Raw genomic sequence first — 25,615 nt, forward strand, 5'->3', positions numbered from 1 at the left:
TGAAAGTCAAAAAGTTGTTGTTGATTACAAATATGTGCAGTTTTGTGAAATACATGTAGATAATACTTGTTGTGAATCAGATTGTGTGCATTATGACATTTTAGTTAATGCTGATATGATTTCTGATTCTGTTTTGTGTGTGAAAACTGCTGCTGAGCAACACTTTGATTCTTTAAACGAAAATGTTGTTATTGCTGATTTTGACAATTGTGGTCAAAATATGGTGGAGTTAGATAGAAACAGTGAAACTGAAATCTTTGTTGATGATTTTCAAATTGGTGTTGCTGCTGGGCAGCATATTAAGGAAAATTTTGAAAATTCAGTTTCTGAAATTGAAAGCAATGTTGGAACTGATTTAAATGAGAAAGATGAGATTGAAAATTACCTATTTGTTAGAGATGGAGTTAGGAAGAGTCCTATATTGTTCTCTATGTTTGGTAATTTGAAGTTATCTTCTTTAGCTTGTTGTATGTTTGATGACTTACATGTGAATGAACCTATGATTGTTAGGGAGACAAGTAATTCTTGGTATAAGTGTCAATGTTTTGAAGCTTTAAAAGAAGATATGAACTCATTACTTAAGAATGAAAATTTGAATGTAGTTCCTAAACATTATGATTGCTTTGGTGGTGATTTGTTATCATTGATTGTAAATGATATGTGCTCTAGAAAGCTTGCTGTTTTTCGTGTTTGTATATTGTGTGATGCATGTTCTTGTTGTAAGACACAATTACAATGTTTAGTAGCTTTGTTAATTGTTGAATTTGAGTATAATCCTATTGGTGAAGATACAATGCTTTGGAAAGTTGATATGTTTGTATCTTGTGTGAAAATTGTATGCTTTGATACATTTGATTAGCCGGTGCTACTTGTGTGTAGCTGTAGGTTTTATTATGTATCATATTAGGTTTTCATATTGTCTTAAACCTAACTTGATTTCAATTTTCTTTGTGCAGGAGAGTAATTCAACAATAGGCTAAAATGAACTGTTTTTTAAAATGAACTAAAATATAAGGAAGCAATGAAAGTTCGGACCGTGATGACACCCGAGAAAACAATCTTCCACGCCCAAAATAAGGTGGAGATTTGTTATATATTTTGGCCCGTGATAATTGAGGCCTAGAATGCACACAACCAACCCGCCCAAATTGAAGCCCGGACCCGGCAACCCACTACCCGACCCAATCTTTTGAGAGACTCGTCGGTTCGCAAGCTGCCTGGCTTTGATCCGGGCTGGACCGGTTTGAACCGGTCTGGACCGCTGGTCTGTTCTGTCCTATATATATAGGCTGATCCATTGAACCGGTTCACACTTCATTCCAGAACATACGATACATAACAGAACCTTCTCGCGATTCTTCTCTCATGCCCTAGGCGATTCCTTCGTCATCGCGTCTGCCTTCTCCGGTGAATCTGTCCGGCGAGTTGGGAGTTCCTCTTCCCCGTTGATGCGCGCCTCTTCCCTCGGTGTTTCTACGGTTTGGTTTAATCGATTTGTGCCTTTATGTGTGTCTCGCGATGTATATGCTGTTCGCGGTGTGATAGGCTTGAAATCGATTGTGTTTCCGTAGATAAGGGTTCGGGTTTGTGTGTTTGTTGCGTTTCCGTGGCGTGTCGTTTGTAGTTGGGTCTTGGATGTGTGATTGATGTCGGTTGGTTTGATATTAGGGTAAACTGAGTTTGAACTGTTGCTTCCGTAATAAATCAAAGTTTTCTTTAAGTTTTCTTCGATGTTAATTTGATTTCGAGAGAATATAGCCTATTGGATCTTGGATTAGTAGTAACAAATATAATAAAGAGTTTTTATTTTAAAAGAAAAAAATGTGATTAGATATATAATTAGGATAAATAAAATTATCTTCTATAAATTATTTATACTAAACACATCCTAAATATATTTATTTATTCTTATTTTTTATCATCCGAACACATTAATTTTGTTTTTAATAAGTATAAATCTATTATATATATTATTATAAATAGTTTCAAATTTATATTTATTTAGATCAATAGTGTCATATTAATTTACATATCAAGAGCAAAATCTTTCATATATAAAAATACTATCAATTATCATTATAATATAATATTCATAAAACTCAAATCAAAAGAAAATAAAGAATCTTTGATTGTGTTTGGTTGTGATTTTTTTTTTCACTATTTATCTAAAAAAATACTTAAAAAATAACAAATTAAAATTTTATTTTTATTTTTATCTTTTTGGATATTGTTTTTAGCCCTATATGTTTATTTTGTTTAAAAAATAAACGGGGATAAAAGTTTTTTTTACAAATGCAATAGTTTTTCTTTTTGTGTTTTCCAATTTTATGTATATTTCAAGTATATGTTATTTCCTTTTCACTCTTAAGTAGTATATTCCCAGTCTGTAAGTAGTGTAATTTTAGAAAAACTGAAAAATTTATAATAAAAAATTGAAACCAAAATTAAAGAAACAAAAATATAATAATAATAATAATAATAATAATAATAATTAATAGGTTAGCTGAATCTCCAATCAAGTCTGACTTCTCCGGGGCCCTGGAATTGCTGACGTGGCTTACGGAAGGAAACGATGTGGCTGCCGGCCATGAACGCCGTCACCCGCTCCGACACTCTTATCTCCTCCATCCTCAGCTCCGCCAGTCTCTGCACGTACTCCGCCGAGTGCACCACGTCCCACACCACTCCCACCCCTCCCGCCTTCAGCACCCTCACCGCCTCCCCCACCACCCGCATCCGCTCCGCCGCCGCCGCCGCCGTCTTCTGCCCGAACTCCTTCCCCACCGTGTGAACGAACGCCGCCGACACCACCACGTCAAACGAGCCGTCGCCGAACGGCAGCGCCCTCGGGTCACCCGTGCGGCACGTGACGTACTCCTGGACGCCCTCCAGACCGGCGGTTCTCAAAGTTCGGGTCGGGCTAACCGACCTCTTCCGATTTCGGTCCGGGTTCAGACCCACGACCCGACCCGACGATCCCGATTTCTTCAGCTGCAGTGCGACGGCGTTGAGGAGGATGCCGCGGCCGCAGCCGAGGTCCAGGGCGTGCCTGACGGAGGACCAGTCCGGGACCAGGGATACAATCCGCTGCGACATTTCCCAGTGCAGGGAGACGGCGGAGAAGAAGAAGTTAGCGGCGGCGAAGAAGAGGCACACGGCGGATATGGCCGTGACGGAGCCGGTGAAGCCGGCCGCGAAGCGGGCGGAGCCCGGGCCGGGTAAGAAACCCTGCAGAAAGAAGCAAATGGGCTCGAAGTAGATAAGGAAGGCGAGGGACAGAGCGGAGAAGACGACGCCATGGACGAAGAGGAACAATGGAGTCTGCCAATCATCCACGCCGTAGATTGCGTAGATCTGCGCCCAATCTCGGCCGTTCGTTTTCCCCATTGATTTAGTAGGGTTTTGCAGACTGACTGAGGATTTATGATCTGATCGGATGGGATCGGATCTTACAATTCGTTAAGACAGAAGTACAACACACATAGTATAGAGCAAAACGACGCCGTTTATGTCGAAGGAGATGAGATAGAATCTGAATTCTTGATGATCAATCGTAAATTCTCTCTTACGCGTTTTCGTTGTGGGTTTTGATCAAGAAACCCAAGAATGAATACATATATATATATATGTATGTATGTATGCAATAGTGGAATTACATAAAAAAGGGAGTGGAAAGTTGCTGTGGCGATTGGGGTTTAGGGTTGGAAAGGATCAAACTTTCATTGTTTCTTTTGACAAAGTAAGTGTGAAGATATATAAATATAGATCTGAGAAATATAAAATTTAGAAAAATATAGATGATATAGATCTAAGAAAACAAGAAATTTAGGAGGTTCTTTTTGTGATGGATCGTCCAATTAATTGTGGGGGGGGAGGGTCTGGTCTGGTTCATGTGTAGAAAGATTTCCTGGAATAAAGGATCTGGGAGGAGTTGATAGAGCACCACGGTTGGATTTGATAGGGACATGATCCGACGGTCCAACTTGCATTTTGGCATCCTTATTAGATTTACCATCTCATTTTATCCTTACATAAACTATGCATTATTATTATTATTTTATTATGAAAATACTTTAAAACCCTCCATGTCCATTAAAAGAAAGTAAGGTTGTTCTCCTCCGTCCCAATTACAATAGTGTTTGTTTCTTATTTTTGTTTGTTCTAAAACAATAGTATTATTTTTATATATAATCATGTTACTATAAAATTATCCATATTTTTTTTATTACACAATTAAAATTATATTTATGGGACGAATAGAGTATTTTTTTTTTTAAATTTTCACATGTTTTTTACCATTCAAATTTTCTTTTTCTCCAAAAATATCAATTTAAGTAATTTTCATTTTTTTTATATTATATTACAATTTATTTTACATTCAAAATATCGTATGAATATTTATTTATATCACATCAAACAACTGTTTAAAACCCCAAACCCACAAACAAACACATCCTAACATGGATATACATATGATGGTAGTTACCAATCTGTCATTACCAAAGAACGAAGTTAATCGAATGATCGTCAAAACGATGTGTCATGTTAATTAACGATAAAATTATAAAATTAATTAATTTCCGATATAATAATTTGACAAAAAGAAATGGAAAAGAATTCATCATCAATATTTGGCTTGTTATCTAGTTGTAGAATCATTAGTCCCATCAAGAAGTCCATTACCTTTTTTTTAAAAAAATAAAAAATAAAAAATAAAAAAATAAGGGTGCGTTGGACAATTAGTTGATAATTTTTAGCTGTTAACTGATTTAATTAACGGTTGATTTGCTGTTAGCTGATTCAATTAGCGGTTTGTATTAAAGTGTTTGGTAAAACAACGGTTTGACATTAGTTGTTTATACATAAAATGACTATTAAGGACATTGATATGTTATTTTTTAAAATATTTAATTTTGTTCATTTTAATTTAAAATTTATGAATTTTTTTTATTAATTATTGAAAATTATAAAAATATTATAAAATATTTATCTTTATTTTTATTAATTAGATTTCGAAAATTATTTTTACTAAATAATAATAATTTTTTTATTGAAATTATGTTAAATATAAAATATAAATCTTTCGTGTATATATATTTCTATTATGTTAATTATTATTTTAATATATATAAATAAATTAATAATTTTTGTTTTTTTTATTTGATTTAGTTTTAAAATTTTATATATTTTACAAATAAAATAATTTATATGTAATAATTAATAATAGTAATTATTTTTAATTTACAAAAGTAAAAATATAATTTAATAAATTGGATATATTAAACATAATTAATAAATACTGCTATAAAAATATATTTATATATATAATAAATAATTAAGTTTTAAGGATAAATAAAAAATAATCAATATTAAAATAAAAAAGTCACTTTCAAAACGTTGGATAAATCAGTTTTTCAGAAATTAACTTTTTAGGTTCAAAAAACTCTTTCAAAAAATTAATTTACCAAATATTTAAATTAACTTTTTAACCGATCCAACAGGTAAAAACTTTTTACAAAACTATTTTCCAAAAAGTTAATAACCCACTAATGGGTCCAAAAGAACAATCAAACCTCTAAAAGTTAACAACCCACTAATGGGTCTAAAAGAACAATCAAACAAAGAACCCAACATACATACATACATATATACATATATTTTGGCCCAATAAATAGGGCCGACTGATTAGTCTAGGCTTACACGATTTTCACCTTGATCATTTATCTTTTATATTCTCTATAATATTCATTGCTTGACAATTTTAACTCACAAAAAATTATTAAAAAAAAAAAACTTACTGCAATAGTTGAAGAAAAATAGGACATATTCTTTTGTGTTTTTACCTTTCTTTTTTCATTGGGCTAACATAAAATTCATTAATGTTTATTATAATTTAGAAATGATTTAATTACTGATATGATTCGATTGCAAATGAGTTCATCAACGTATATCTGTCCGGTCAATGGTTTCTGAACTTCTCTGGCTATCCTATTTAATTTGCTTTTCGGATCTTGTAATTAATTGTCAAGCTATCTTTGCATCTGAGTTTGAATTTTGAGTTGAGATTTGAATAATAAAAATTTTGAATTTGAATAGTTGTATGATGTGATATAAATAGATGTTGATGTGATGTTTTGAATGTAAAATTGATTTTTAGTATAATATAAAAAATAAAAAATAGATGTTTTATTTGATATTTTTTAAGAGAAAAAAATAGAATAAATAGTGGAAATCTAATCCAATCTCCCAAACAAACACACCATAATTAAATTTATTAATTAGGTGGTCCGACAATTTGTATAAATTCATTTTATTTATTAAATTACAATAACTGACTACAGGTTTGTTTAGACATAGATTTTTTTAAACTTGAAAATTTAGAAAAAATAAAAAATTAGTATTTAATTTAATATTTTGTGCTAGAAAAAATGTATTCCTTTCGATCCATTTGAAGAGTGATATTCGTTTTCTTTTGAATATTAGTATTTTATTGGAGTGTAGTAAAAAAGACAAAAATATCCCAATTAGTATAATATAATATAAAAGTAATGATATTTGTGTAATATATGATAAGTTGATCGAAAGGATATTTATTATTTTAAATAGGTAGATAACTTTATTTTTGGACGGACAAAAATAAAAAATAATAATTTTTCAATGGGACAAAGAAATTATTTAATTTAATATTTTTCTTAAAAATAAATAGTATCAAATGAGATGGAAAGTATCTGTGTATTATAATTTATTTTATTTATTAAATAAAATTAAAAGCAACCTCTCCAAGTTGAAAGTTGAAATGGCTCCTCTACATTGAACAAGAACAAGAATCATAAATATTCACTATTCTATTGTCAAAACCGAAGCAGTAAGTAAACCATGGCGATATTCCGATGGCCATCCGCCGCCGTCATCTCACTACTGCCGGTGCTCGCCGCCGTGGTGGTCTACCAACTCGAGACCTTCGACCCGGTCCCCTACCCGGTCGAGGAACTGGACCGGATTGGACCGCCGCTGGTCGCCCCCAAACAAAACGCGCGTATGCTGCTGGGATCTGAAAAGATCGCCCACGGTGAGGTGCACGCGCCGGAGGACATCGCTCTGGACCCCAACACCGGCGATATATACACCGGCGGCGAAGATGGGTGGCTCAGCCGCGTCACGGCCGGAGGCGCGGCGACGAAGTGGGTCAACACCGGCGGCAGGCCGCTCGGGATTGCTCATGGGCTTCACGGCGAAGTCATCGTCGCCGACGCCGATAAGGTCATCTTGTTCAGATAAATTTAATAAGGGTGCTGGGGCGGGCAAAAATTAACTCGACCTGAACCTGAACCTGACCTGAAATAGTTGGGTTTGGATTGAGATTTTCGACCCAATTAATAATTGGGTTAAATCTGTTTAACTCATTTAATTAAATGGGTTAGGTTAAGGTCTATATTTTCGACCTGCAAATAACCCGTCTAACCTGGTTAATTAATATTATTTTAAATTTAAATATATTTTTTAAATTTTATCAATACAATTCAATATTTATGGCAAATTTTATAAAAATAAACAATAAAAAATAAAAGATTGTATTGTCTACTATTATGTAGCATTTGTTAATTCAATTCTTGGATATCGGTTTCAGAATAAATAATTTTTTGCTTTAATATATATATTATGCATTTAAAAATTTTGTTAGTATAAATTGTAATTTTAAATTAAAATTTAAAAATTTTAGATTTAAACGGGTTATATGAATCAGATTCACGTTGACCCGATTAATAAAAGGTTGCAAATATCAACCCATTTAATTAAATGGGTCAAGTTCAGGTCAAGGGTTTTGTAACCCGTTTAAGCTAATCCGGACCTGAACCCGATCCTTTGCCAGCCCTAAAGAGTGTGTTTGTTTGGGAGATTGGATTGGATTTACAATATTCATATAATTTTTCCCCCAAAACATCAAATCAAACACATATTTTTCATTTTTTATATTATACTAAAAATTAATTTTACATTCAAAACATCACATCGACACCTATTTATATCACATCATACAACTATTCAAATTCAAAATTTTTACTATTCACATCCCAATTCAAAATCCAAACCTCCCAAACAAACACACCCTAATATTATAATTATTTCTCACGATTGATTTGAAAATTTATTTTTTTATAAAAAGAAAAAAATATTTAATAAATTGCTCCTTTGACTGACTTCCTAGTATTATTTATTTTGGCCATGTGAATCTGCAGTTTTTTTTTTTAATTCATTCTGTAGTGTTATGATTTTTGTCTTCTAACTTTGCCTTTGAACAAGAGTCCGAAAATAGTTGTTTTATTTTTTTAATAATTAAAATGTAAATACTAAATATGATAATTGGAACAGAAAATAGTGGTTATTTTTAGATATTGGTCCCTCCATCTCATATACTGGGTCTTGTTTGCCACAATTAGTAGATAATTAAAAATATATTAGTCAAAATAATTATCTTATAATATAAATAATTTTAAGATTAAGATAATTAATTAATTTAATTAAAATTTTAAAAAAATAAATTAAAAAATTTAAAATAGATTAAAGTGTGTAATTATTATTATTATTTTTTTTAAAAGTGACATAAAATATGAGACGGACAGAAACGAGAACGTAGGCATGATATGTGGGACGGAGGGAGTATAAAATAAATTTTGATATAATCCTTTATTTGATGTCATGGTTTGAATTTTCTAATGGCCCTGTGTCTATTTATTTCTTAGAAGGGGCTGGTTTATTTGTACTTGTACGGCTCCAATTTTGTTTGATCTCAATTTCAATTATATACATATATATTGGCTTAATACGCCTCTTCACTTAACATAATATATATTTTTAAAATTAAAATACTAAATAAATATATTTATAATAAAAAAAATAAAAAATATCAAACCTAATATACTTATCTAATTATAATTTAACAGTATGTTCTAACAATATACTTTCTTCTGTCAGTTCATATATTGTATTTATATTATATTAGTATATATCGTGCTGACTTTTTTTTTTTTTTTATTTTTTTATTTTTTGCAATTTTGGTTTTTAGTTTGATGATGTTTTTGTATCTAAAGTGTCTTTGGCTGAGTTGTGACTTCAGGGACTCCTAAACATAAGCAAAGAAGGAGTGATCGAATTGCTGACAGATGAGGCCGATGGCCTGAAGTTCAAATTAACGGATGCCGTAGTTGTCGGCCCCGACGGCACCCTCTTCTTCACCGATGCTTCTTACAAATACAATGTCCGAGACAGCGTTCTCGACTTGTCCGAAGGTAGACCCCATGGCAGATTCTTGAGCTATGATCCATCCACGAAACAAACGACACTCCTTTTGGACAATCTCTATTTCGCGAACGGGGTTGCGCTCTCTCCCGACAATGCCTACCTTATTTTCTGCGAAACCGGCATGTGAGCTCTTGAAGTTTCTTTATGCTTGAGTTATCTTTAATTTGAATGAGATAATGTTACTCTCATCGAGACAATTCGCTTCGAAAATTTACTTCTTCTTACGTAGTTTCGAATATTAGGTGTCGCTGCAAGAAGTATTACATAGAAGGTCCGAAGAAAGGAAGTGCCGAAACATTTGTTGAGAACTTGCCCGGGCTACCCGACAACATAAGATACGACGGCAAAGGGCATTATTGGATTGCATTAGCCTCGGTAATAAGTGTTTTGATTTTTGTATGGGCATTATTGGATTGCATTATTTGAAAAGTTTATATTATTCTTCTTTTTTTTTAAAATCCCATGAAACTCTCTCTTTATCTTAGAAAATATTTTACAAAATTCTTTAAAAATTGCACGACGTTTTCTAGCATTCTCGAAACCTTACATAGAATCCTCCAAAAAGAACTTATACGATGTTTTTTAAATCACGAGGAGAAAATGTGCGGACTTTTTAAATTACAGGTGGAGCAATTTTGCCTTCTAAAAAAAACTTCTATCACTACCGGAAAAATCTAATATTGCTGCGGAATTATTTGTCGCAAAACATATATAGTTTCGCGACAAATTTAATGAATTGTCAAAAAAATGTTGCAGAATTATATTTGGGAATGGATTTTTCGTGACTATTTGTTATTATCACGGAAGACCCTTCGGCAACAAATTGCTGGTTACGTTTTCCTTCTGATAAAAAAATATATCTTTTCTTGAGTTTTATTCGATGTCGTTTGTGAAACAATGTAACAGGAAGCGAAATTCTGGCGATTGGCGCAGAGATATACGTGGATGCGAAAAGTCTACGGGATGATGGAGAAGTACAAAATTCGACCGATTCTAGAGAACAATGGCGGTGTTTTCGTGGTGGATTTGGATGGCAAACCAGTTGCACACTATTACGATCCGAAGCTATATTACATCTCCACGGGGATTCAGATCGGTGACAATGTATATCTTGGATCGATAGTGTTTCCATACATCATTAGCCTAAACGTGAGTCGATATCCGGCAACTCCAGTAGCTGTAGCTGCATGATCAACCAGAAATCAATCTAGGAAAGGAAATGTTAGTGTATCATAGGACTCGACGAGGATCATAAAACTCCGTTGTTTTGCTTTCATTTGGTAGAAATAAATACAACATGGCCGTGTTTTTCCCTTTGAAATGCTGTCTGGGTTGAATACAGAACATGTTATTGAAGATAGATTTTAAGAGATCGCGCAGTTAGGTTGTTCTTGTTTGTGATGAGCACTGGCAATGTTCTTAGAGGACACGGCCGTGTTCTTTCTGCATTATTCGGATTGTCTTTTGTTGTTCTTACCTTAGAAATATAGCTGTTTTACTTTTTAGAACAATAAGTCGTTTCTCGGAAGCATTATCGAGACGTAATTATTTTGTATATAAAAAAAGTTTCCGCGACTAGAATATTTTGCGAAAAGGAACCAAGTCACTAAAAAGGAGTATGCCAAAATTATTATTAACACGATTTATTTAACAAATTGTCCAAGATCTAACCTAATATGCCTTGTGAACAAACTAAATTGATATACTACTAACTAAAACCACGAATACTCTACTAGAGTTTTGAATAACTTAAAGTATATTTAAAAGTACTATAATATATGTTCGACAGATAAATTTTAGAGGCATCGAAAATTTGAATCTATGACCTTACAGTTACGAATTCACCTCTACACTATCCGATTCTTCCGGACTAATATATGTACTTAGTAACATGTGCTTTAATTAGTCTGCTGCATTAGTAATATTAATTAGTATTATTATATCAGTAACCAACTGTCCAACTTGAAAGCTCTCACCTTCTCTGATAACACTTATTATAAGAACTGTATGGCTATTTCACTATTCTATTCCATCGCATCTGTAAAACTAAACAAGTTGAACAATGGCGAGAATCCGGCGGTCTTCCGGCGTCATTATTGCAGTATTTCCGGTGCTCGCCGCCGTGTTCGTCCACCGTATCGACGCCTTCGATGCGGCTGCGTACCCGGACGACGAATTGGTCCGGATCGGACCGCCGTTGGTCGCACCCAGACAGAACGCGCACATGCTGCTGGGATCTGAAAAGCTCGGCGACGGCGAGTTGGCGGCGCCGGAGGACATCGCTTGGGAAAGGAAGACAGGCGCTATATACACCGGCGGCGAAGATGGGTGGGTCAGCCGCATCAGTCTCGGTGTCGGCCATTCTCCGGCGGTGAAGAAATGGGTCAACACCGGCGGCAGGCCGCAAGGGATTGCTCATGGCCTGCACGGTGAGGTCATCGTCGCCGACGCTTATAAGGTTTGCATGTCTTTGTTTCGCAAAATCATATACTTTGTCTGTTCAATAAAATTATCTAGGTTTTGTTAATCAATAGTATTGTTTTATCATTTTTGTCATATTTAAAACAATAGTTTATTTTTGATAATAATCGTATTGTTATAAAATTATTTTTATTTTTAATTATAATTATTACCTAAATACCATTGTTTTTTATATTAATATACTAACACTGACAAAATATGTTTTGCTCAGTACTTTCTATACAAAAGAGTATTATTTATTAAAATAAAAATAATAAAATTGTGAGGTATAAATTGTTTACTATAAGAGTGCATTTACTTTAAATCCTTAATATGCCAATCTTAAACATAAAAATCTCGACTCAATTCAGCTCATTTATCACAAGATGCTTCTCAATCTTTGCAGGGTCTTCTAAATATCAGCAAAGATGGCGTCATACAATTGCTCACAGACGAGGCTGAAGGTCTCAAATTCAAATTAATTGACGACGCGGCTACAGGTCCCCACGGCACAATTTTCTTCACGGATGCTTCTTCCAAATACGATCTTCATGACTACCTTCTCGACATCTTCGAAGGCACACCAAATGGAAGATTCTTGAGATATGATCCAGCAACCAAACAGACAACAGTTCTGTTGGACAATCTCTATTTCCCAAATGGGGTTGTTCTCTCTTCGGACAAAACTCACCTTATTTTCTGCGAATCTCCCATGTCAGCCCCAAACCTTAGCTTAATTTTCTAAACAAATTAATTTATTTCAAAATAGAATATTAGCCAATGGATCGATCGATGAGGTTGCAGGTGTCGCTGCAAAAGGTATTACATCGAAGGTTCGAAGAAAGGAACTGTCGAAATATTTGTCGAGAACTTGCCGGGACTTCCGGACAACATTAAGTACGACGGCAAAGGCCATTATTGGATCGCATTAGGCTCGGTACGTAGTTAAGGTTCTGTTTACTTATGGTTTCAAGATTGTTATGGCATTATTCATTAAAACTTATTTTTTTAAAAATTCAAAATGTGTGTATATATATATATAATATTTCTAATTATGTTCACTTTTATATTTATTTAGTATTTAATATTATCCTACATTTCATTCTTGACAACTTTAATTTAAAAAATGTTCTACGTTATTCTATCTTATACAAAACTCACATGCTAATGTGATATTCTTTTTTTAATCGATTATTTAAAAAAAATTCTTTTAAGACAATATAGGTAGAACGAATTGAGTAAAAAAGTAATCTCAATTCATTAATTCAAATACATATACTTCTTATATCTCATAAATAGATATAAATGTGATATTACATTAATAATTTGACGAGGATTATATAAATTATTAATAAAAATGAATATGGTATTATATTCCCATTTTTATTGCTTTCAAAGTAATCTAAAACTCCAAAACATTTTCAAACTATATGTAAAGATACTCTTTAACTTTTAGATTATTGTTCATCATATTGGGTCGGGTTGAAAACATATATATGTGCATCGATTATTTGTGGAGTAGGACGCGAAATTGTGGCGAGTGGCACAGAGAAACCCGTGGATGCGGCAATTGTACGGGACGATGGAGAAATACAAAATACGACCCACCCTTGAGAAGAATGCCGGAGTTTTTGTGGTGGATTTGAACGGGAAGCCAGTTGCGCACTATTACGACCCGAAGCTATATCACGTCTCCACGGGGATTCAAATTGGCGATAATATATACCTCGGATCCACAGTGTTTCCATATATTGTTACTCTCAATATAAGTCGATATCCAGCAACTCTAGCACCGTGATCAACTCAGCACCTTTCTAAATTATAATGTATGTCAACATTTCGATCTACTTTTGAAATTATTTTTGTGCTCGTTAAATATTATTGGTGTGTTCTTCCTTAATTAATATTATGTTATCGTGATATACTTTACTTTTCAGAAATTTCAATATTTATATTCTTTTTTGTCTGTGAATGTGATTTAACATATTCTCGTAATTAATGTACTTAACTTATATATAAGAAAAATAATTTAACATATTACATAATCTAAAAGCTACTTATAATCTTTTGTACCTCTATTTTTTTATAAAATTAATTTTATTAATTATAAATAAAATAATAGGACTTTTTATTTACTTGTATTATATAAAACTTATTAAGTTTTAAATATTTTATTTTATTAAATTTGAATAAAAATAAATTTATTATTTATAATTATAAAATTCAAACGAACTTTTAAAACTAACGACAATACTAATCACATAATATAATAATAATAATAATAATAATAATAATAATAATATAATTAACTTACTAAACTCAACTACATAAATACAACATATTATTTATATACTGTGTTTTTTTAATAAAATATTTTTTGAAAAATAAAAATCACAAGTGAGAACAATCAAAGAATTGGGTCCGATTTATTTTACACTTTCGAATAACGATTGCGAATATCACGTTATTAAAAAAATAAAATAAATAAAGAACAAAGTCAATTAACCGAAGACACGAACAATAAACATCCACAAAACACAATAAATCTTCGATCAACAACGTCTTGTAATATCCGATCAAAACAAAAAAAAAAAAAAAAACGTTTTGTAAAAAAAAAAAAAAACAAAACAAAACAGGGGACCCTTTCCTTTCCCTTTTGGCCTGTCTCAGCCTCTACAGTTAGTTCTCTGCAGTAGTGTGCTTTGCTGGTGCACCTGCACCAGCGCCCACAGCAAAGAACTCCGTGATCACCTCCAGCGGCATCCCCTTCGTCTCCGGCACCTTTGCGAACACGAAGAACCAAGCCACCGTGCACACAACTGCGTATATTGAGAATACGCCGCCGAGCCCGATCGAGTTCAGCATCACCGGCAGCGTATACGTCACAATGATGTCTCCGATCCAGAATGTCAGAGCGCATATCGCGATGCATAGCCCGCGCACCCGAGTCGGGAAGATCTCCGAACAGAGGATGTTCGGGATCGGCCCGAACCCCATCACGAAACAGCAGAAGTACACGATTACGCTCACCGTCGAGATAATTGCGTGCGCCACCGATCCCAAATCGACGACATTGCCGAGCACTAGAAGCACGAGTGACGCCAATAGAACCGGCAATGTCGACAACAACAGCCACCTGAAATAATAGCATTTTAATAATAGTGAGTAGTTAAAAGTAGTGTAAAAATAATTTTGTCTTTAAATAATAATGTGATGGTAAGATAGAAATATTTGTGGAAAAAAAAGAAAAAGAGATATTTAATTAAATGATTACTTTTTAATTGAACTCACAATAAAAATATGTGTACTTCATAGAGAAAGTATGTAATTATCTAAGCATTTCCTACTAATTTAGCTGAGGTCTAAAGACTATATATAATACTATATACTTCCGGCTCTAAGGTCCCATATATTTTTTGTCTATTGATCTTTAAATATTAAAAATTATATAAAAACACAGTACAAATCAAGAGAAAATGACAAAATATTTATATTAGTATCTTATAATAGACTTTTGTGAAAAAATTATACAAAATAGATAAATATTTTAATATTAAATACAATGACGCAAAAGATAAATGAAACTCTTATAGCCGGACGGAAGCACTATATAATTAATAAATATTTTCTCATCAATTTGAACTTACTTTCTCATTAATTTAAACTTTTAAGTGAGATAGGTGTTATATAATAATCCAGAGTCGGGTTTACCGTCTACCGGCAACATCCATGAGCCGCATTGCGACGCCGATGCTTGGAAGCATCAACAACGTCGTAAGACTGCTGATAAGAAACGACGCAGAGTCGGAACCGATGCCCAAATTCGACAGGAGAACTCCGACTCCGGCTTGTTCCAATATTTGAGGAGTGTAGTACAGAACGCCGTTGATCCCCGAAAACTGCGTTGAAAACATATACACGTATATACATGAATGTGTATCGTCGAGAACCACAGACAGCGCAATCGTAGCGAGTATAATCGTCGCAATACCTGTTGGAGAATCTGAATCCCAACGCCTACAACAAGAGCATGTCTAACTCCGGGTTCGAAAAGATCCCTCCAGCTCGGGCCCTTCGCCACGGATTCGAGTTGCTTATCCGTAGCCTTACCGATGGATTCGTGATCAACGAGGTCGTCCACACGAAGAACGGAGCGGTTAACGAGCGCGGCCGCATGGACAAAATCGCTATCGATCGGAGCATCACCTCCGGGAATCGAAAGAACGGAGCCGTGTCTCGATCCTGCGCCGCCCACGCCCTCCTCGTGCAAGTAGATCCTCTTAAGGCCGCTCGAGCTCATTTCATCTTTCCGGTACGCCAATTGCCAACCGCCTCCGATTCCCATACTAACTTGTTCGCCGGGGACAACATGACCACCGTCTTTTTCCGCATTTGTGTCCTGACGAGTGATCAAAGGGCTACGAAGATTGTCGTCGGATTCAGCACCCGAGCCATCGGACACGTCGTCGCCTTCCCGTTGGAGGCTTTCCTCGTCCCATTGCTCGTTTCGTGCATGATCCGCGGCTACGTTAAACATGCTGCCGAAGTTCGAGAAGAGCATGCTCCTCATGCTTCCCGTCTCCGGAAGCTTCTCGTGAACGCTTCCGAAGAGAGTCACCATCGGATCCATTAGCATGCTCCCGTGCCGGGAGGCCATACTTAGCATGCTCGGTCCCCTAACCGGTTTCGCTATCCAAGATTGTCCTTCCTCGGTGCCGTATAACTTGATTCGATCCTTGTCTACCGCATGATCGCGGTGGCCCATCGCGTCGTTATCGGGCCCAATTATGTACTCCTCGATCGATGTCTCGCCTCCAACATCCAAACCCTCGAGCAACAACGCCATTTCAGCTGTCACAAGAACACAAACAAAGTCAGAGAAAATAGTATTTTTTTTCGTTCTTAAATCTACTTTTTCCGTTACTAATGATATTAGAGTTACTAATGATATTAGAGACAGAATTAGTATGTTAGCTGCTTGAACTTTAGAGATAGAATTCTGTTACAAATATATTATGTTTTTGTAAATCTAGTGGTTGGATCCCAGCATCGGTAAGATCTGGGGTTCGATCCTAGACTGTGTGAAAAAAAAAAAGGGAAATAAATCATCGCGCAAGTTTCCTATCTCGTTGTTAATCTTGAAAATTAACTAACAACATTTTACCCGAAACATCTTCGCGGCCGCGAATCTTTTGTAGAACTTTCTTGGCTTCTTTCATCCTCCCTTTACTAACAAGCCATCTAGGAGACTCTGGTAAGAAAAAAACAGCCAACAAGAAATAAACCATCGAAGGAATTGAGAGAACGCCGAGCATTAGCCTCCAGCTCGGCGAATCCATCAAAGACATCCCGAAAACCATACAATAGGCCAAAAACATGCCGGCAGAGCCCGTGAACTGAGGCAGGGTATTGAGAAGGCCTCTGATTTCAGGCGGTGCCGTCTCCGATATGTAGACAGGCACAAGCGTTACGGCGAGGCCAATCCCGAATCCATCCAAGAGCCTTGCAAGAAGGAGGACATACACATTTGGTGCCCACAGCATTACCAGTCCACTTAGGAAGTATAAGATGGATGAGACGATTAGCATCGGGCGCCGGCCGAGCCAGTCGCAGACCGATCCTGAAAATGTCGTGATCACGGTCGCGCCGATAAGCGAGGCGGCGACGATCAGGCCTTCGATGGTGGGCTGACTCTGTAAATCGAATTCCTTCTTGATGTATAGGACGGATCCTGAAGTTAAGAGCAATTTTGATCAGTTCATATTTTCTTACTTGCAAATAATGTTGTGTTCTTTTTCTTCTTATTCTTGATTAAGTTTTTAAAACTAACTTGAATAGTAAAAAATCAAATAAAAACTCAAAATAACACATCCCTAGTATTTCCGAAAGGCCGTGTGTCGGATTGGACTCTTGATCCTGAAGTCATAATCAAATAATAGCTTTGAAAAAAAAAATTATATCTAAAATATACTCCCACAGTCTACATTACATTTTTTTATCATTTTTATAAAATAATTTATATACAACTATCAAAATACTATTAACTTTTACAAAAATATATTGATTTCTTTTTCAATTATAACAATAAAAATATTAAAACACTTTCATTAATAATTAAATACTACTCCGTCCCGTTTGAAGAGTAGCGTTTGTCTTTTATAAGTAGATTTTTTAATATTAGTATTATATTAGGTTATAGTAAAAAAGACAAGAATACCTAATAGGCGTAATATAAAAATAATGTCATTTGTGTAATATATTCTAAGTTGAAATGGTATTTATTATGTTTCCGATAAAAAAAAATATTTATTATCTTAAGGAGGTAGTATAATTACTAAATTAAAAAATAGTAACCTTGTTTTGGGACGGACGAAAATAAAAAATGGTAACCTTTCAATAAAATGGAAGAAGTATTTTAATTTATATTTAAATTTAGAATATTACAACTAGAACTTATGATTATATGAACATCACATCTAACAAGATCAAATCAAATATCAGACTCTATTTCTGTATATTTTCAAATCACTTATTTCATCAAAGATATATTTAAAAACATATACTTAAATATCAATTCTCAAAATTTTCAAAACTTCCAAACATATCTGGATTAGAAGGAACTCAAAAACATATCTAATGAATAAGTGAGGAATAAAAAAAAGAAAAATCAGTATTACCAGCTATGGTAGCATTATCCCATCCTTGCAATAAGTTGCCAATGGCGGCAGCAATTGCAACCAGCACAGCTCCCTTCATTGTCGATCGTTGGATTAATCGACTGAGATCTTTCTTACAATCAAACTCAGATATATATATATATATATGAATTAATAATAATACTCACTGATGCTCATCAAGAATGTATATATATATATATATATATATCAGCAATGGAGATTTGGAATGTGAAGATATACATCAACGACAAAAAAAACCAAAGAAATCTCAGAAACCCATCTCGAACTGAAAATCGATTCTCCAGCAAAGAAACAACATGGGATTCCACTAACTGATTACCCAAACAAAAAGCTAAACTTAAACATTGGCGAGTTGTACATACATATAATACCAAATTAAAGATTGATTTTGTAATAAATGGGATGGGTGAGAGAGACAGAAAGTCGACCTGCTGGCAAGAACGTGAGTGAAGGAAAGGATTAATTGGGGTTTTGGATATGAAACCTAAAAGGTATGAATGAATGAATGAAGAAATAACTATAATGGGGTTTTAGATCAGATTCAGTTTTAAATAAGAGAAGCAACGTGGTGAGATGATTGGTTCTTTGATTTATTGATTGATTAATTCAAAATTGATTGGATCTGTGAAGATTCTTTGGCGTTTTCTTCCTTTCTTGTTGTTTTTAGAGTAAATGGCAGGCTTGTTGACAATGGTTATTATTACATTAATGTCGGATCGAGTCACAGAAAGCGATAGTTTTTGTTGTCATTACAATTTATTTATCTATAATTATGGTTGATTATTATTATTATTATTATTATTATTATTATTATTATTATTATTATTATTGTTTAGTTTAGAAAGTGTGGACGCTGCCTTTAATTTCTATGGCTGTGGTGTATCACAGGTTGTACGTGAAGACTTCTTGAAATTAACTGGTACTGATTTTATGATTTTCTCGCATTATTCATCATTTTTATAGATCAAATACAGATATTTACACATTTAAATTTATCTCCTACTATAAATATATAATAACTTATCACGCATACATTATGAAATAATTATATTTTCCAATTTTATTTTTTTTAAATAGTGCTACATAATATTTATTTTAATAGTATTTAGTTTTTTAATCTTTATATATATCCAACAAAAACAAACACATTTTTTTACCGGAAATAGTATAAGTTATTACTAACATAGTATTTTTTTTTAAATAAAAATTAATAATGCCTAAATTATAAAAAAAGATGGCATAATATTAATGGAGGGACCGGATTTTTGTCCCATATGTACATATACAAATCTTTACTCCAAATATATACATATATATGTATACTTCCATATTATTAATTGTAGTATTATTACTATTATTTATTTTTTAAATTCAAAATATCATAAAAAAATATAAATATATATATATATATATATATATATATAAGCATTTGATATGGATCCCACCAATGCTAAATTGTACATACACGATACTGTCTCCAAATCTAACAATACTACAACAATGAATTTGAAGGCCATACTTCAAATATAATCTAAATCAGTTTTATTAATTTAAAATCTGATCTCAAATCTAAACGCATCTAACAAAACAAAAAAAAACTTGCGCACACATTATTTGGAGTGAAATTTCCAATAATGTTGTTTTACCAATTTTTTATTTATTTAATATACAATTCTATAATCAATTTGTTTACTTGTAACTTCAAATTTATTAAAAATATATTGATTTTAATTTTTTAAATTTATATTGTTATTCATTTGCTTGTGTCGAATTTTAAAAATAATAGTATTATATTTATACATAATACAAATTAAAAAATAATAATAATACTTCGATGTTGTATAATACAAATGTAATGACATTGTATAATATTTTATACAAATATACATTAAATATAATGACCAAAAAACAAACAAATATTTTGTTACAGGACAGGAGCATAAAAAATATTATACAAAATAAATAATATTAATTTAGATTAAAATCACAAAAAAAAAAAAAAGAAAAAAACCATCATTTCCAATAAAAAATATATACTCCCTTTTACCCAAAAGAAATGTCTTGTTTTTTCTATTTTCGTCCGTCCTAAAATAATTGTCTAGTTTCCTTATTTAGTAATCGTAATCCCCACTTTATAACAAAATTATTCATACTTTTTCAAACTACCCCGATTATTACTTTAACTTTTTAAAATCTTTCAAGCATTTTAATCTTTTATATTCTACTTTATACTCACTTTCAATTAAATATGTGCCAACTCCTAATAAGACGTCTATGAAGTTAAACTACTATGCAAACACAACCACACACAACAAGTACCAATTAAATTAATCATATCATATTTAGTGTATTATAGCAGTAACGCAAACCTACAAGGCAGGATGAATTGAAATAAATAAAAACTCTACAGTTAAAATAGTAGTCTACAACCTATTGGGTGTCAAGATATGATATGTGCCAAAGGAGATATAAATAGAAGAAACACTTGGGGTGAGGGATTCTGTACTATTGCATGTGCAATCTGCAAGATACCCACCCACCATTTATTTAGTGTGTGTGTGTTTTTTCTTTAAAAAATACAAACAAAAATAAAAATATTTTTCTGAAAAGGGACTTCCCACAGCTCATCAAACTCAAACTAACCATTAACATACACGTACATTTAAGATTGATTTCTACAACTTCACTATATTGGTTAGTTTTCCAATATCCGAAACCCAATTCACTCATCTGAGCATTTTCTTTAAAATAACAATAATAAATAAAAATAAGTATAACCCTTGAGATGTCTAGGTTCAGGAACCCTCACCCTAATTTTAGGGTTCCATTGTCATTAGCAAATTGTGCATTTTAACAGAGACAAGGACGATAAGGACACATATAATAGTAGATAATAACATGAAGAAGAATTATATAATTATTTATTAAAATAAAACATACAGCCCTTGAATACGCAGAAGTAAGAAATAAATAAATTAATAACAACAATGGTGATATAAGAGGAGACATTCCAATCTAACCCAGCCATGTTTAGAACAACTTAGATTTGCAGTCAGTTTAACCTTGCAAAGCCTAATAAAGTTTCCATATCTTTTCTACCTAAACGAAGAATAATAATAATAATAATAATAATAATAATAATAATAATAATAATAATAATAATTTATTATTATTATTTATTATTATTATTTTTCTAAACAAAAAAATTCTATGAATCGCTCTAGAGGAATTATCAGCAACAAAGTGAAGCAACAGAGAGGGCAATTAAAAGAGAACATAACTTGGCTGTCGGGAAAAAATGCTTAACCATATTAACTTTCTTCTTCAAATCATCCCAACTCAAGAACTCACTTTGTAGATCCAAATTTATATACTCAAATCCTAACTGCTCAATATTATATATAAACATTGTCGCTTAAATTTCCAATCCCAATGTATAAATTTGGAACATTACATGTAAGTTGTAACTAATGGGGAAAACATGAACATATGAAGACCCCAATCAAATTTGGTTATAACCAAGCAGGTATTTTCCGAAACAAGTTAAATTAGAAACAATCAGACTGTTTTAGGTTGGGCAATTGCTGAATTAAACACATACAAAAGGGTGTGTGATGATGTAACCTGACTTAATGAGAAACTTGTTGAGCTGGTGGAGCTTGCATGAACAGATACTGCAGAATGATGATCGATGTCAGGGAGGTGATTTACCAAATGAAGTTGCATTTATAAGTAAAAATTGTGAAAGTGTCAATTGTTGCTACTATTACCTCAAAACTCTTTCCTGATCTCTCAAACTCGAGCATGCTTAGAGCAACCTCACAGCTTTGTGCTACAATGGGCTCGGGGTCCTTCGTGAATTCCTCCAGCAGGGCAACACATTGACTGTCTGCGATAGGATAATATTATATGGTCAGCATAAATATACAAACCCACAAAAATATATATATATATATATATATAGAAAGCACACAATCAATTAGCTTAATCTATCAGAAAATGTCGGGTGTTAAGGGGCTAGTGTGCTAGTTATGAGATGCAGTATGATAATTTCCCTATTCTGCAAGTTACTGAGCTGCTTAATAGTGTTTTAAGATAAGTTACATGTAACTCAGGTATACACCGGAGGCATAGCATCTAAATGACATCTAAGTATGAATTAAGGCTGCACCACATTTTTTGGAGATTATAGAACAAGATTTTGTGAGTTAAACATAGATCAATTGCAACTCCTTGAGATGGGAATTGGTCTATCAATAAAGAACCGTACGGACCAGCAATAGAACCAAGTGCTTCAGCTGCTTCATGTCTAACCATTGGATGCTCATTTTTGTCTTGAAGAACTTGGGAAAGTGCATCTGAAGCTTTTTGGTTCTGCAATTGACCCAACACATATGCAACCTGGTTTGGATCCAATTTCAGAAATCAGTCACATAAGAAACAAGAAAGAAAAATAAAAACAGCACTATGAATAGAAAGTAATCAACAGTAGCACAGAACTTGCTTGACTATAATAACCTAACAGAACAGCGGAGCATATTGCATAATAATATATAATAAAACAATAACATAAAAGTGAATTAGAATTTATATTCGAACCCTCAGAATATATACTTTCAAAATGTAGCTGATTTCTTTCTCTTATTTATATACTCACATAACTCTCCTCCTAGGGACACATCTTTGATGCACCGTGCATGTTAACAATTCAATTCATTAACTGATATTTAACACTCCATTTCTAAATTGCCAGAATCTGTGCCAGAAAAGTAATCTGGTCAAAGAAAAAGCAGCTGGACAATAATTGGAATGGCGGCCAGAAAAAATGACCAAAGTAGTGACCGTAAGAACCACTGCAAAGAAAGCTGGCTTTTTCAATCTCTATTTCAGAGTGCAAAATCTCATAATGGTCCGAATTAAACAGTTCTATATATACCTAATTGAGTAACCCTATACTGGAAAAATTATTAAACCCTCACAAAAGCACCAAGCAAGAAGAAGACAACACACCTCATGTCGTAGAAGAGCACTGTTTGAACCTAGCGATTCCACAATAGCAAACACAGCATCATCTTCTCCAAGGTTTCTAAGAGCAAAAAGAGCAGCATAACGCTCATACATACTTCTATCCTCATTCAATAGAACTTCCCTGGAAAACAGAGGATACTCAAGTGGCAAAGTCGTAAACTACTTACAAGATCAGGAACTTGTGATAGTTGAATAAATTAACTACCTAAGTTCTTGGATAGAAGAAGATGCAGCAGGTGCAGCAGGGTCAACCGACAAAAATGGAGATGAATCTGAAATTGAGGTATTCTTCAGCTCCTCAATTCGACTAAGAGCTAATTCACAGGTTTCTCGTACTTCCTGAGCAGGATCTGATACTAAACTGTTTGTGAGGAGTGGGACATTACATTCCAAACCAATGGCACCAAGAGCTTCTGCGGCCTGATGAAGCAGAAGCAACATGAAGTTAATTAAGAATATATTTTATGTATTATAGATAATGAAATATTGCGATCAAAGCTTGATCTTATACATACCTCATGGCGAACAATAGGGTGCAAAGAGTAATCATAAAGTATGGCTTCTAAAGCTGGAATAGCTTCTGCATCTTGCATCTGACCCAAAGCAAATGCAGCCTCATGTGCAAGCAGGTTCGACTTATCCCTAGTGGCTGATGTAGAAATTTTGATATTAAATGTTGTTCTCTATCTATTATGAATTTACATTTATCTAAAAGTTAAACGACCAATGAAGCAAGGAAATCACAGTGTTACAATTTTTTAAGATTTCATTCATGAGGGAAAAAGTTATTTTTTTTTTGGTGCTTTCGAAGGCCGTCACTTATCACAATGCCTAACCTTAGTAGTGAGTCACTCAAATAAAGGTTCTGATAAAAATTCCTTTTCACATAAAAGAGTGATTCCATCCTTCAACTATTTTCCACTTAAAATATAACATACAAAATTTATTTTTTATTTAAAGCATCACACTAAATACCTATTTATTATCAAATAATAATTTACAATCTAAATTTCTAGTATTCCCAAAACACCCAAACACAATCAAAGAAACTCAAATGTGCATGCTTGTTGAAGAGAACTTTATTTACAAGCCAAATTTCTACTATTCCCGAAACACCTAAACACAATAAAACAAACTCAAATGTCCATACTTGTTAAATTAAACTTTAACTACTTCAACATGAAATTTGGATCCAAATTCCAACTTAAACAAGAAAAAATGCAAGTAGTATTTCTCCGCAGGTAATTTCAGTAATTTAAAACCGAAATCACAGTAGTGCATGACATAAGATAAATTTTATTAATATTAGATAGAAATCGAAATAAAACAAAAACTAACTTCTAAACAAGTTAACATAAGTCAATAACCAAAAGCATTAGATACACCTTGGATAAGAGCACTGCGGGGCGCAGAACCACGAAGGTTGCGTAGAGAGAACAGGGCTCTAAATCGCTCCGAGATAGGCTGGCTTTGATCCAACAATCTTTCACAAAGAAATTTTTCAGTTTCGGGAGAGACGTGGAATGGACTACAGTTCGAATTTTCCATTGAGATCGAGAGTAGAATTCCAACTAAAATTCCAAAGCCCTAGCCCGTCGAAGTCTCCCAAAGTCGCGCGTTTTAGTGAGCTTGATTGATGGCTTTCAATCGGACTTACCAAACGAATTTCGCAATCAAACGCAAAACAGCAATAACGATGAGGAAGGAATTAAAGAGAATTTCAAAACCAATATTATAAATATACAAATAGTATAGCCTACCGCCGACTTCTACCCTTAGCGGGAGAAACACAAAATCAAGATATATAAACGAGATGCAGATCTTTCCGAATCCGAGACGGCGGAGTGCGCGACTGCTGTCGGCGGAGGCGGAGCCGGTGGTGAGGAGGATACTAGGGCTTAAAAGATGGATTGCGTTCCTCTGAATTGGGAAAGTAAAATCGGGCGGGGTCCCGGTCCCGGGATACACACAAATTACAAATATAGATAAAAATATCTATATTAAAAAGTTAATTATTTTTAATTTAAGGTGCAGGATAAGCGTGGAAAATATTTTTTCACCACATTGCCAAATAGCTATGAATTAAATATATATATATATATTTATAATAATTAGGAGTAATTCATTTT

The 25,615-nt window shown here is 33.5% G+C and overlaps 5 protein-coding genes across 7 annotated transcripts; 2 read left to right on the forward strand and 3 right to left on the reverse strand.

The window, feature by feature from the left end:
- Positions 1 to 2,411: 2,411 nt before the first annotated feature.
- Positions 2,412 to 3,870, reverse strand: LOC127262457 (uncharacterized). The gene has a single exon (XM_051291146.1). The coding sequence runs from the start codon at positions 3,385 to 3,387 to the stop codon at positions 2,500 to 2,502; it is 888 nt and encodes a 295-aa protein (XP_051147103.1). The 5' UTR covers positions 3,388 to 3,870; the 3' UTR covers positions 2,412 to 2,499.
- Positions 3,871 to 6,783: 2,913 nt separating this feature from the next.
- On the forward strand, positions 6,784 to 10,830 carry LOC127262594 (protein STRICTOSIDINE SYNTHASE-LIKE 5-like). Its single transcript, XM_051291350.1, has 4 exons — positions 6,784 to 7,260; positions 9,116 to 9,423; positions 9,543 to 9,675; positions 10,207 to 10,830. Exons 1-4 carry the CDS (start codon positions 6,877 to 6,879, stop codon positions 10,489 to 10,491), a joined length of 1,110 nt encoding a protein of 369 aa, XP_051147307.1. The 5' UTR covers positions 6,784 to 6,876; the 3' UTR covers positions 10,492 to 10,830.
- Positions 10,831 to 11,346: 516 nt separating this feature from the next.
- On the forward strand, positions 11,347 to 13,562 carry LOC127262627 (protein STRICTOSIDINE SYNTHASE-LIKE 5-like). The gene is made up of 4 exons (XM_051291404.1): positions 11,347 to 11,758; positions 12,167 to 12,474; positions 12,565 to 12,697; positions 13,283 to 13,562. Exons 1-4 carry the CDS (start codon positions 11,363 to 11,365, stop codon positions 13,556 to 13,558), a joined length of 1,113 nt encoding a protein of 370 aa, XP_051147361.1. The 5' UTR covers positions 11,347 to 11,362; the 3' UTR covers positions 13,559 to 13,562.
- Positions 13,563 to 14,210: 648 nt separating this feature from the next.
- On the reverse strand, positions 14,211 to 19,493 carry LOC127262626 (monosaccharide-sensing protein 2-like). Of its 2 annotated transcripts, none has more exons than XM_051291402.1 (5): positions 18,438 to 19,493; positions 16,925 to 17,491; positions 15,752 to 16,611; positions 15,472 to 15,659; positions 14,211 to 14,896 (listed from the first exon to the last, which is right to left on the reverse strand). In XM_051291402.1, exons 1-5 carry the CDS (start codon positions 18,514 to 18,516, stop codon positions 14,440 to 14,442), a joined length of 2,151 nt encoding a protein of 716 aa, XP_051147359.1. In that variant the 5' UTR covers positions 18,517 to 19,493; the 3' UTR covers positions 14,211 to 14,439. The 2 variants fall into 2 exon arrangements, with proteins under 2 accessions (XP_051147359.1, XP_051147360.1); XM_051291403.1 differs by lacking the exon at positions 18,438 to 19,493 and having other exon boundaries at positions 14,216 to 14,896; positions 16,925 to 17,011; positions 17,123 to 17,231.
- A 2,360-nt stretch (positions 19,494 to 21,853) lies between these two features.
- Positions 21,854 to 25,454, reverse strand: LOC127262184 (deoxyhypusine hydroxylase-B). 2 transcript variants are annotated; one of them, XM_051290750.1, is made up of 8 exons: positions 25,247 to 25,453; positions 24,872 to 25,138; positions 24,002 to 24,135; positions 23,692 to 23,906; positions 23,469 to 23,607; positions 22,733 to 22,859; positions 22,229 to 22,347; positions 21,854 to 22,132 (listed from the first exon to the last, which is right to left on the reverse strand). In XM_051290750.1, exons 2-8 carry the CDS (start codon positions 25,032 to 25,034, stop codon positions 22,088 to 22,090), a joined length of 942 nt encoding a protein of 313 aa, XP_051146707.1. In that variant the 5' UTR covers positions 25,035 to 25,138; positions 25,247 to 25,453; the 3' UTR covers positions 21,854 to 22,087. The 2 variants fall into 2 exon arrangements, with proteins under 2 accessions (XP_051146707.1, XP_051146709.1); XM_051290752.1 differs by having other exon boundaries at positions 23,469 to 23,544; positions 24,872 to 25,454.
- Between the last annotated feature and the right edge of the window lie 161 nt (positions 25,455 to 25,615).

This window comes from Andrographis paniculata, unplaced genomic scaffold (assembly GCF_009805555.1).
Source record: "Andrographis paniculata isolate CXL003 unplaced genomic scaffold, ASM980555v1 Contig65END, whole genome shotgun sequence".
In the NCBI taxonomy this organism is placed as follows: domain Eukaryota; kingdom Viridiplantae; phylum Streptophyta; class Magnoliopsida; order Lamiales; family Acanthaceae; genus Andrographis; species Andrographis paniculata.

What these genes read in the sequence shown, in the direction of transcription:
- LOC127262457 (XM_051291146.1), bottom strand. Translation starts at nt 3,387, where the DNA reads ATGGGGAAAACGAACGGCCGAGATTGGGCGCAGATCTACGCAATCTAC.
- LOC127262594 (XM_051291350.1), top strand. Translation starts at nt 6,877, where the DNA reads ATGGCGATATTCCGATGGCCATCCGCCGCCGTCATCTCACTACTGCCG. An exon ending in TCGTCGCCGACGCCGATAAG is followed by an intron (nt 7,261 to 9,115) that starts GTCATCTTGTTC and finishes TTGTGACTTCAG; the next exon opens with GGACTCCTAAACATAAGCAA. An exon ending in ATTGGATTGCATTAGCCTCG is followed by an intron (nt 9,676 to 10,206) that starts GTAATAAGTGTT and finishes ACAATGTAACAG; the next exon opens with GAAGCGAAATTCTGGCGATT.
- LOC127262627 (XM_051291404.1), top strand. Translation starts at nt 11,363, where the DNA reads ATGGCGAGAATCCGGCGGTCTTCCGGCGTCATTATTGCAGTATTTCCG. An exon ending in TCGTCGCCGACGCTTATAAG is followed by an intron (nt 11,759 to 12,166) that starts GTTTGCATGTCT and finishes CAATCTTTGCAG; the next exon opens with GGTCTTCTAAATATCAGCAA. An exon ending in ATTGGATCGCATTAGGCTCG is followed by an intron (nt 12,698 to 13,282) that starts GTACGTAGTTAA and finishes TTTGTGGAGTAG; the next exon opens with GACGCGAAATTGTGGCGAGT.
- LOC127262626 (XM_051291402.1), bottom strand. Translation starts at nt 18,516, where the DNA reads ATGAAGGGAGCTGTGCTGGTTGCAATTGCTGCCGCCATTGGCAACTTA. An exon ending in GGATAATGCTACCATAGCTG is followed by an intron (nt 17,492 to 18,437) that starts GTAATACTGATT and finishes TCTTAACTTCAG; the next exon opens with GATCCGTCCTATACATCAAG. An exon ending in ATGGATGTTGCCGGTAGACG is followed by an intron (nt 14,897 to 15,471) that starts GTAAACCCGACT and finishes CTATTATTTCAG; the next exon opens with GTGGCTGTTGTTGTCGACAT.
- LOC127262184 (XM_051290750.1), bottom strand. Translation starts at nt 25,034, where the DNA reads ATGGAAAATTCGAACTGTAGTCCATTCCACGTCTCTCCCGAAACTGAA. An exon ending in CCGCAGTGCTCTTATCCAAG is followed by an intron (nt 24,136 to 24,871) that starts GTGTATCTAATG and finishes TTTCTACATCAG; the next exon opens with CCACTAGGGATAAGTCGAAC. An exon ending in ACCCTATTGTTCGCCATGAG is followed by an intron (nt 23,907 to 24,001) that starts GTATGTATAAGA and finishes CTGCTTCATCAG; the next exon opens with GCCGCAGAAGCTCTTGGTGC.